Raw genomic sequence first — 11010 nt, 5'->3', positions numbered from 1 at the left:
AGGTGTGAGAGGTTGGTTAGGGTTGGTTTCAAGTGAGGTAGAGGTAGACCGAAGAAATATTGGAAGGAGGTGATTAGACATGACATGGAGCAACTTCATCTTAACAAGGACATGACCCTTGATAGGAAGTTGTGAAGGAGGTGAATTAGGGTAGAAGGTTAGTCTGAGTTAGAATGTTGCATGTTTTGGTGTGTACTTGGAGCATCTTGCTTTTGGTATTATTGAATATGTTAATTTCTATTGTATCTTGTTCTATTATTATTCCTTATCTTATCTTAGATTGCTTTATTTTGAGTCGGGGGTCTATCGTAAACAGTCTCTCTATCTTACATTTGAGGTCGTAGTATAGACTGCGTACACTTACCCTCCCCAGACCCCACTTGGCTAGAATATATTGGGTATATTGTTGTTGTTGTATTTTTTTTTTCTCAAAATAAGTGCTTTTGGGGAAATAACAAATCTCAAACAAACACTTAGTTAGCAAAGAATTTGACTCCGGCACTAGAGATCATGTCCCACGAGACATCTCTGGGAGATGGGGGGGGGGGGGGGGTATATATTCATCCCTTTCTATCGAATTACACAGTATTTGAACTCATGGGAGACTACAAGGTAGAAAATCGAATCATCGCCAAGAAGACGTAAACTAATCAACTGAGCTACTAAGATTTTACGATCTAAATATCACCACCAACAACAACAACAAAAACAAAACCCAGCGTATTCCCATATAGTGAAATCTGGAGAGGGTAGAGTATACACAGTCTGTACCACTACCTCAAATGCGAGGGAGAGATGTTGTTTTGATAAATCCTCGTCTCAAGATAAAATATAATCCAACAAAAGATGTAAAAGACGTAAAAACAAACAATAAAGTGTAACACAACAATAGATAACAACAGAATAATATTCTACCCACAAATAATATTATAAACAATCTATTCGAAACAACATTTATCAACAAGAATCGCAGGAAGGACAAGATAAACTCTCGACTCATGATAAAATACAAACCAGAAAAAGATGTAAAAAAACGTACAAAAGACAATAAGGAGTAACACAACAACAGATAATAACAGAACAATATACTATCCACAAAATAATACTATAAGCAATTTACCTATAACAACATATATCAACAAGAATCGCAAGAAGGATACGATAAACTTTCGGCTCAAGATAAAATACAAACGAGAAAAAAATGTAAAAAATACTTACAATAGATAATAACAGAATAATATACTATCGTAAAATAATACCATATGTAATTTACCCGAAACAAGATATATCAACGAGAATTGAAGAAAGGACCATGAGGGACCTAAAAGTGTCGGCAAAGAAGGACCATGGTTCCTAGCAAATAGGTCTAAAAAGTAGGCCATGACATGTGAATAAACCATTTTGTCTCAATTTTCATACCTATTTTACAATATTTTTGAAAGTTATAGCCCACCTAATTTAATGATTTTAATCATTCTAACATACTTCTTTCGTACATAAAAACAATTATTAGGGCATCTTTATATTTGACCCATGCACATAGAAAATTCTAGTGCATAGTATTATAATAATACATGTTTGGATTATTTAAAATAGAATATTATATTTGAAAACAAAAGTTTATTGCGCAATTATGAAATGTAGCTACAATTTATGCATGTATTTACAAAACGGGCTCAATGTACTACTTTTCGAATATTATATGTTATTCTTTGTTTAATTTATATGTCGCTAATGAAATATTTGAGAAAACCAATCAAATTTGTTATATATAGTTTTAAATATTTTAAGTTTTTAATTATATTATAATTTATACGGCTTTCGACGTAATTTTTAAGTGATATTTTTTTATTCTAATTTGTATAACATCGATAACTACTGTATTCTATAATACTTTTTCGACATTATAATTTACTATTTTAAATTGTTTGCTATTGTAGTTTGTAATACCTTTCTTGTACGGACTTTTGTGGTATTGATAGTGAATTTAGACTTTAAAAGTAATTTAAATTTTTAATTATTGTAATTTATAATATTTTCCTATTTCAATTTAAGCGACACTGATATAATTTCAAGAGGAACCAAATATCACGATTGAAATAGCGAAGCTGACACGTCTTGAATGACTCATAATAACTAATTAAAAGCGATATAAAAAAATTGCTATAAAAAAACTTGTGAAAAAAAATTGAAGTGGGTGATGTCAAATTAATTTAAAACATCAAGATTATCAAGTTTAAAATACTTAAATGACTCGTAATAATTAATTATAAGTGATATAATAAAATTACAGTTAAAGCACTTGAAATAGCCATGTCATAAATGTCTATTTTACTTTATAAATATTTATTGTATTTTTTACTAAATATTTTTAATTGTTTAATAAGTAAATATCATATAATAATTAATTAGGGGTGATATAGTAAAATGACGGAGAAAGCAGACAGGTGAAAGCAGGTATGTGGAACGTCAGCTGCCTGCTTCCATCCGCCACTCACTCTTATATATAGTAAGAATATATATATATATATATATATATATATTCAAACATAAGCATAGTATATTCAATTTTTTCAACTTTATTATATGAGGCGAACGAAGAAGTCACCTTGATTGTGGCAAGCATTTATAATTGGATATAGAAAGATTTCCACTAATTGATGGAAAAGATTGTAAATTAAAATTATATTTTTCATTTAATGTTCCTCAATTAAAAAAAATAAAAAAAAATAAAAAGAATTTATCATCTATATATCAATCTTGATAAGTGAAGAACAATAACGGTATGATAATTGATAGCGAAAGTTTAGTATATCGAATTGTCCTTATCTTTTTTTTGTACAAAGATCAATAGTGATCGAGACTCAATGTTAAATAATCTCTTGATCATTTTGAAAATTGCACCCATTGCATTAATATGTTTTGACATAGGATTCTAAAATTCTTTGACATGTTATACTAAGTTGATTTTTCAACTTTATTTCGAAATATTTCATGAAAAAAAATATTCATGTTACCACCCCCCCACCCCACCCCCAATGAGGATGGATGGGGTACCAAGAAATGTAACATCAATATAGCTAAAAATTATTTACTTTAATATAAGCTTTAGTTAGGTTAATTAAATGTGATCCCAATTTGGCTTCTATTATATCGACATATATATATCTAAGTGCAACGCTTGCACGAAACCTTTAGTCTCATTTAGAAGCAAATTAATTACCTAAATTTCGGGTACGAATTCCACACCTACGAAATTGAAGTTTTAAAAAAATATTAAGTTCGATATTATAGACTTCAGATATATATATTGATATGAAGTTAATTAGGTTCGACAAAACGAGTTTTAGATTATTTGAAAGCAAACAAACTTTAGATATTTTTGTCTAAACTATGAATTATAAACTTCAGACATTTTTGTGTAAGTTAGGTCTGGCCAGTGGTATCAAACTTTTATAAACTTCAGACATTTTTGTGTAAGTTAGGTTTAGCCGGTGGTATCAAACTTTAATTATTTTTGGATGAAATCTTTATATGACAATTCAAAATTCTAAATTTGTATGTCAAGTCTAAATTGTACTATAACTTAAATAGTAAAGTCGAAATGGCATTTGTCAGAATAACACGGAATTATTGCTTTGACTTAAATATAGTACATAATAGATTTTATTCAGACTGTTATAAAAGATGCAATTTTTTTTAATTTCAGGACACCTCAAAAAATATCCATATATAGGTATGTGTAAATACTTTCCCTTTTATTTTATTTTCTTACAAATGAGGATAATTTTTATATGGAGAAATTTATTAATTCTAAATAGATTTGAATATTCTGACACCATATACATGCATGAGTAGATAAATTTAGATAATTGTTGACATCATAGAACTATAAAAGGCATAAAAGAAAAGGAAAAAAAGGCTTGGAATTATATCTTTATCTACTCAAAAATAGGTAGAATAAATGAATGTAGTGTATTCATTGAATTTGAAAACTCCAAAAAAAATTCAAAAAATTAAAAATAACAAAAAAGTGTAGGAAGCAAAAAAAAAACTTGTGCGAAGGACGTTTTCTTCTCTGTCCTCCCTCAAGAAATGTGACGAGGTTTGTTGAAGAAATGATTAGTCGGGAAAATGCTCTATTAACTATACACGAAAAGGCTAGGACACACCCGAACTTTAGGGAGGTTCTATTACCCCTGGACTAATTAAAATCGTATTTTTGACAACTTCAGTGCCTACGTGGACCCTTCAGTGTGTTGTGCCACATATGTGCCACATATGTGCCACGTAGACATTAAGGTTGTCAAAAATACGATTTTAATTAGTTCAGGGTAATAGGACACTTCTAAAGTTCGAGTGTGTCTCAGTCTTTTCACGTATAGTTCAAGATGGTAATAGAATATTTTCTCTTAGTCATATACAAACTGTTATTTTGTAAAAAAAAATATTTTTTCGAAAAGCACTTCTAAGGAATGCATTTTTTAGAATAATCAAATTCTGAAATATAGGTCAACCAGGATATGAAAATATGTGAGCAAGAGAATTTTATGAAATTCCAATTGTATATCTTTATTTATTTAATTACATTTCAGTCTTATTGACGATGTAGATTTTATAATATCGAAGTGATGGTATAAATAATTAACATGAAATTTTTAATTTGAAATTAAGAGTTCAATTAAACATGGAGTAAAATAATTATGTATCTTATCTCGAAAGTGTTATTCATTATCCTCCTAAAGTGTCTTAAAAATTTCATAAACTCATGAAATATTCATAAAGAGATCATGATTCTATTTTTTTGATAATCAAATACAGAAGTTCCACAAAATCCCCTTTCATTGAGATCAAATTTAATTTTTTTTTATTTTCTAAAAATTCACTACTAATAGCCCTCGAATTACGGGTATCCATATTATTTATCAATAAAAATTCTTATTTCTTAAAAATAATAATAATGGTTTCTAAAAGAATATCAAATAAATGAGTAAAGAAATTGTAATTATGTAGCATTATACAACTACTTCATTAATAACCAATTATTCATTGACATTATGATAAAATAAAATAGAGATAGAAGATACACCCAAAAATATATATCATATCATTTTGAAGAAAAAAAAAAGGATATGATGAATAGATGATAAACCAAATGGATATGTACAAAATGATGTCAAACTCCAATTTGTAATTATTAAACTTTGAGTTTGATGTTTAATTAATTTGGAAATATATAAAGTTATATTGAAATTCTCTTTACTTTGATTGTTGATATTAAAATTTGTCACTTTAAGAAATGGCAGTTGAAGAAAACGAAACGAAAGAAAAACAAAAGATATATACAGAGTATGTTCGGTACGAAGAAAAATGTTTTTTTTAGGATAAATAAATAAATTTTCTTTAGACATATATATAAGGGCGGAACGGGGGGAGGGGCGTGGGTGCGTGGGTGGGTGGGGTGGGGGGGTTCATGGACGTGGAATAAAGATGAGGTGTGTGGAAGAATGAGGATGACGATCACACAATTAATATGAAATATCACTCGTAGGATTTATTTTCTGTATTTTCATTAAAGAAGTCATTTATTTAAAAATAAATATCGAACATGAAAAAATAAAAAAAAATATTCTCCACCACCCTACTACGATCATAAATTTATTAATCTGAGCCAACTTAATACACGTCAATTCCATTTCGCCAAATTAATTAATAAAATTACCTATCACTATAATTTTTTCTTAAAAAAGAAATTGCGTAAATATGTTCTTGAGAACATACTCCATAAAGGAAATAATAATAATAATAACGATAAGTGCTTGAAAAGGAAAAAAAAAAAAGAAAAAAAAAAAGAAGAACGAAAATTCCACTTATGACATTTCTTCCTTTATCTTCATAATTTGTTTTTAAGCTTTCCATATCTAAAATCCTAACCAACTAAATTTTGTTGATAAAAAAGAGGCAAAAAAAAAAAAAAAAAGATACATACTAATGAACATATCACCTTTTTAAAAATATTTTTGGTATTATATTGGAGGATATATCAAGATACCCTAGTGCACAAAATATCTCGAATTCATATATGATTTGTGAAAGAAATTATATCTTTAAAAGTGTAATTGATTTTGTGACTCGATCGAGTTATAGTCTATAAGTGATAACGAGATAATTTTATTATTGCTCTAAGATTACAAAAAAATTTAATATTTTGCATAATTTATTGAAAAGTTCGATTTTGAGTCTATCGAGATACATAATTAGTACCTGATATATCCAACGAAGATACATTTTTTTTCTTTTACAATAATAGATAATTAGCTTGCAATATATTTTTTCTGATTTTGAGTTTGTCGAGATACATAATACATCCAACAAAAATATATTTTTTTCCTTGTAAAGATACATAATTAACTTACGATGTATTTTTTTCGATTTTGGGTCTGTCGAGATACATAATTAACTCTCTGATATATCCAACAAAGATAAATAATTAGTTGAAATTTTTATAATTATGTTGCAAGGATAGGAATTTGTACGTGTAAATATGATAACTTAAAGTGTATGTTTATATTACATTTCCTTATTCAAATTAGTAATCACTTATAAGTCACATAAAAACAATGAATAGTGAAAATTAAATTCACACTTATTATTTTATGATAATTTTTCACTAAATCACTAGATGTTATAATATAAGCTTTAGCAATTTATTCACAATGGCTTGATTTAATGCATATTATATTATATTAATCAATATTATTCATAACAACAAAACTTTTTTTCTTGATATTATTTGTCATTTTGTACAAGTCCCATCAACCTTCTTATTAGTTCAATTTCTTTATAAGTAGGACCAGTGGCGGAATCATCTTTACTTTGGGGGTTTATCTGAGCCCCTTTTGACGAAAAATTATAATGTTTTTATATTATTTTTATGCATATATAGTAGATGTTAAACCATCTTCGATTAGTTCGTATATATATTTTTGAATCCTCTCAGTGAAAATCCTGACTCCGCCACTGAGTAGGACCTCATATAATAAACTCTTTATATATATACCCCTCTCTATTTGTTCTTCTCACTTCAATTCTACAACAACAATTCTACTACAATTATCACATTACTCATTCAACCAAACATTCATTATATGGCTTTTCTTCTTTATTTATTTTTATTTTTCTTGTTTAATTCAAGATTAAACAATGCTCAAGGCCCCCCTTCACCTGGTTATTACCCTAGTTCTAGGGTACAATCTTTAAAATTTAACCAAGGTTTTAGGAACCTTTGGGGTCCTCAACATCAATCTTTAGACCAAAGTACCTTAACTATTTGGCTTGACAAAAATTCAGGTTTCACCCGTCTTTCTTCTTTCTTTTAGAGTTACGTTTAATGCCTCTCAGTTTGTCAGTTGGTCTTTGGGCTACTGTCAATTCAAATCGTATGTAGTTTTAGATTTCGTGAAGGAATGAATGTGTATGCATTGACATTATACTATATCGGTGTAGTTTAAAATGTGATAACGTATTATGGTATTAATTGAGGCGGGGGGTGGGGGGGGGGGGGGGGGGTGGAGAGAATTTTTAGTTTACAGATTCTGAATTCTTAAAATAAGAACTTTAAGGGTTTGGATGAAATTTTTTATGCCTATTAAATGAAATTCTTACACAAATACGGGCTTTTGACTGAAGTTAATACGTTTTGATAGTTCTGATGAACGTGTAGCTTTCTCTCTAGCCCCGCTCTAGTTATTCATAAATGCTATTATAGGCACGTTTTTCTTATAATGACGACGGTGTACATATCAACCTGTGTCACACCTCGACTAATACATTTACAGATTATGAATTCTAAAAAGGAGATAGCTTTTTGGGGTTTTGAATGAAATTTGTGTGCATATTAAATGAAATTCTTACTGAAAGTTAATACGTCCTGTTGTTTTGATGAACATGTAGCTTTCTCTCTAGCCCTAGTACTCTTGGTATCAATTAATGCGACTATAGACACTTTTTGCTTATAATAACGATGGTGTCAGTATCAACCTGTACTGTCACACCCCGACTAATTACATTTTCACTTTTTCTTTATTACACATTTGTTTTTATTTGAATAAGATCTCATATTTTTTATTTTTCTTGGTATTTTTTTTTTTTTGTGTGTATGTATTATTTGAATATAATGCAGGTGGAAGTGGTTTTAAATCTCTGAAAAATTATCGTTCTGGTTATTTTGGCACTTATATGAAACTACAACCTGGTTACACTGCTGGAATTATTACTTCTTTTTATGTGAGTATTTTATTTATTTAATTATAATTTAATTTAATTTATTATACCCCCCAAAAAATAACTATTTTAGTTTTATTGATTTATATTTTTTTTTTGTAGCTTTCAAATAATCAAGATTATCCAGGGAACCATGATGAAATTGATATTGAATTTCTTGGAACAACACCAAACAAGCCTTATATTTTACAAACAAATGTATATATAAGAGGAAGTGGAGATGGAAATATTATTGGAAGAGAAATGAAATTTCATCTTTGGTTTGATCCAACTAAAGATTTTCATAATTATGCTATTCTTTGGGACCCCAATGAGATCATGTTAGTATTTTTTTAAATTTATTTTAGTCTTTTTCATATTTCTTTATCATAATGTTTTATCAACTTTAAGTCAACATCATCCATGCAAATATTATAATATAAAGTTGAAAAGTAATCATTTTTTTTCATGCTAAAACACTGTGGTGGTATTGTGGATTTCAAACTTTAAAAAAGTGAAAATTTTCAGGATATTTTAATAATTTCATAATAAGAAAAAACTAAATTTCATAATAGTGTCTTCGATTTTATATATATTTCAATGATTAACTATTTTTTAAAATTTGTGTTTATTTATGTTTACAAATATATAAATTGAGTGTAAAAGATATTCTAGTACTATAAAAGATCGATCGCTTACTATTTAATAAGTTGCACCAATTTATGTTTGTTATAGAAATTATTTATAATCTGATATTGTAAAAAATTTCTGTATTGTCGTGTTGTTAAACTCTACATATAAATTAAAAAATGTCATACCATGAGGTCAAGGTATAATTCTATATAGTTACTTATAAATGATCTGATCGTGTAAAATCTTTTAAATTATCATATTATTAAACTTTACATATAAATTAAAAAATGTCACAACATGGGGTCAAGATATATATAATTCTATATGGTTGCTATTTTTGTCAAAAAGCATTATCATCATTTATTAATGTAACCAACATGACCCCATGCCCCCCAAAAAAAAAACCAACAACTACTACTACTACTACTTTTATTTTTGTTTTTTTCTCTAATGTATCTTTCCTAATGTTTTTATTATTTGAATATAATTTTTTTTGTAGATTTTTTGTTGATGATATCCCAATTAGAAGATACCTTAAAAAAAATGATGCAACATTTCCACAAAGACCTATGTATGTATATGGTTCAATTTGGGATGCATCATCTTGGGCAACAGAGGAAGGAAGAATTAAAGCTGATTATCGATATCAACCGTTCGTTGGAAAGTATAGTAATAACTTCAAGCTCGAAGGTTGTGAGGCGAATGAGAGCCCCTCGTGTCGCCGTGCCCCTTCTAGCTCCCCCTCAGGGGGTGGTGGGCTGAGTCGTCAGCAGATAGAGGCTATGTTGTGGGTGCAGAGGAACTATAAGGTGTATGATTACTGTCGGGATCCCAGGAGAGATCATACTCACACACCTGAGTGCTGAACGTTCGTAATTAAATTGAACTCAAATCGGCGTGAAAAAATAAAAGTAGCCTTGTGATGGTCCCATTTGCCATTAGTAGTTGCAAAAAGTAGTTGAAGCGTCCAAGGTGTTTTTTTTTTTTTTACTTTTATTTCTTGAAATTTATATATTAAGTGTATTAAAGTGTTTTACTTAAGTGGAAAAAAGTGTCAAGAAAAAAATGAAGTTGATCTTGGTCTATTTTCGCTAGAACTGCATTTCAATTGTAATTTATCTTTGATCAAAGTGTGTATTTGTTTCTTTATTTATAATTGTTAAAGAAAAAGAAAATATTATATCGCCAAAAATCAAAACTCTCGAGTGATTTTATCTTCGCCAATTTCATGTATACTATTTCATTCTATTTTAACTGTTGTTTTAGATCCTTTCACATTCATCAAGAATTTTTGAAATGACAATTGTTTTCTAAAGTGAAAGAATGTTTTTCGCTCTTACACCTATATAGCATATTCTAATTAAAAATATACTATCATTTTTTAACTTTCGTATTCAGTTAAATATCGTCACATAAGTTATAACAAACAATTAAGAGAGGCCTTAGGTGTGCTTAGGTTTTAAATTGAAGTTAGTGTCCTGACATTCCATGGCCCCCTATTTAATTATTAGCCACAGAACTTGTTCAATACTATTGCTTATGCCACCAACATGGTCATGGTTAATTCAATGATTGGGTACTCTTAGAAAAAACTTCCTAATTTTTACTGGTTCGACTAATTTAAATTGAATCAACTTACTACGGGATGAAACGCGTAACAATATCATTTATCAATCACTTTTCTTTTTGTCTTTAAAATATAGCCATCATTTCGGAGTTCCAAGTTTACATAAGTGGAAGTTCAGTACGTTACCATAGAGTTACCGTTATGGATTTTGAAATTGTGTGGTAACATGTATTTTTCAATTACAGAAATTAAAAATGACTACTAGTGGATTTTACCAGCAAACGTATTCCATGTCAACGTTCGTCATTTTTAAGCTCGAACATAACCCCTTACATGGTCATACTCTTAAAAAATTTAATTTTTTTTTACTCATATACATAATATTGATTTTGAACAGCAAACTTTAAATTTTGAATTCGTCTCTATTCTGCTCAAATTAAATTAAATTAGACTTTAGAATAATGCAATAATGCTAGGTGAGGTGGGGTCTTGCATTTAGTGTATGTTTGTGCTAATGCTAAAGAAGATATAGCAACGTGTAGCCACTA

At 28.7% G+C, this 11010-nt stretch overlaps 1 protein-coding gene across 1 annotated transcript; it reads left to right on the top strand.

Annotated features, from left to right (window-relative positions):
- Nucleotides 1-6930: 6930 nt before the first annotated feature.
- Nucleotides 6931-10087, top strand: LOC107847799 (xyloglucan endotransglucosylase/hydrolase protein 31; the record flags this gene model as incomplete). Its single annotated transcript, XM_016692295.2, is given in 4 exon segments — nucleotides 6931-7350; nucleotides 8183-8286; nucleotides 8386-8603; nucleotides 9395-10087. Coding segments are annotated over 4 exon segments (891 nt in total). The 3' UTR covers nucleotides 9762-10087.
- Between the last annotated feature and the right edge of the window lie 923 nt (nucleotides 10088-11010).

The sequence above is a fragment of the Capsicum annuum genome, chromosome 11 (genome assembly GCF_002878395.1).
Source record: "Capsicum annuum cultivar UCD-10X-F1 chromosome 11, UCD10Xv1.1, whole genome shotgun sequence".
In the NCBI taxonomy this organism is placed as follows: domain Eukaryota; kingdom Viridiplantae; phylum Streptophyta; class Magnoliopsida; order Solanales; family Solanaceae; genus Capsicum; species Capsicum annuum.
Note: the sequence above shows the minus strand (reverse complement) of the source record. Positions and strands in the feature narration are given on the sequence as shown.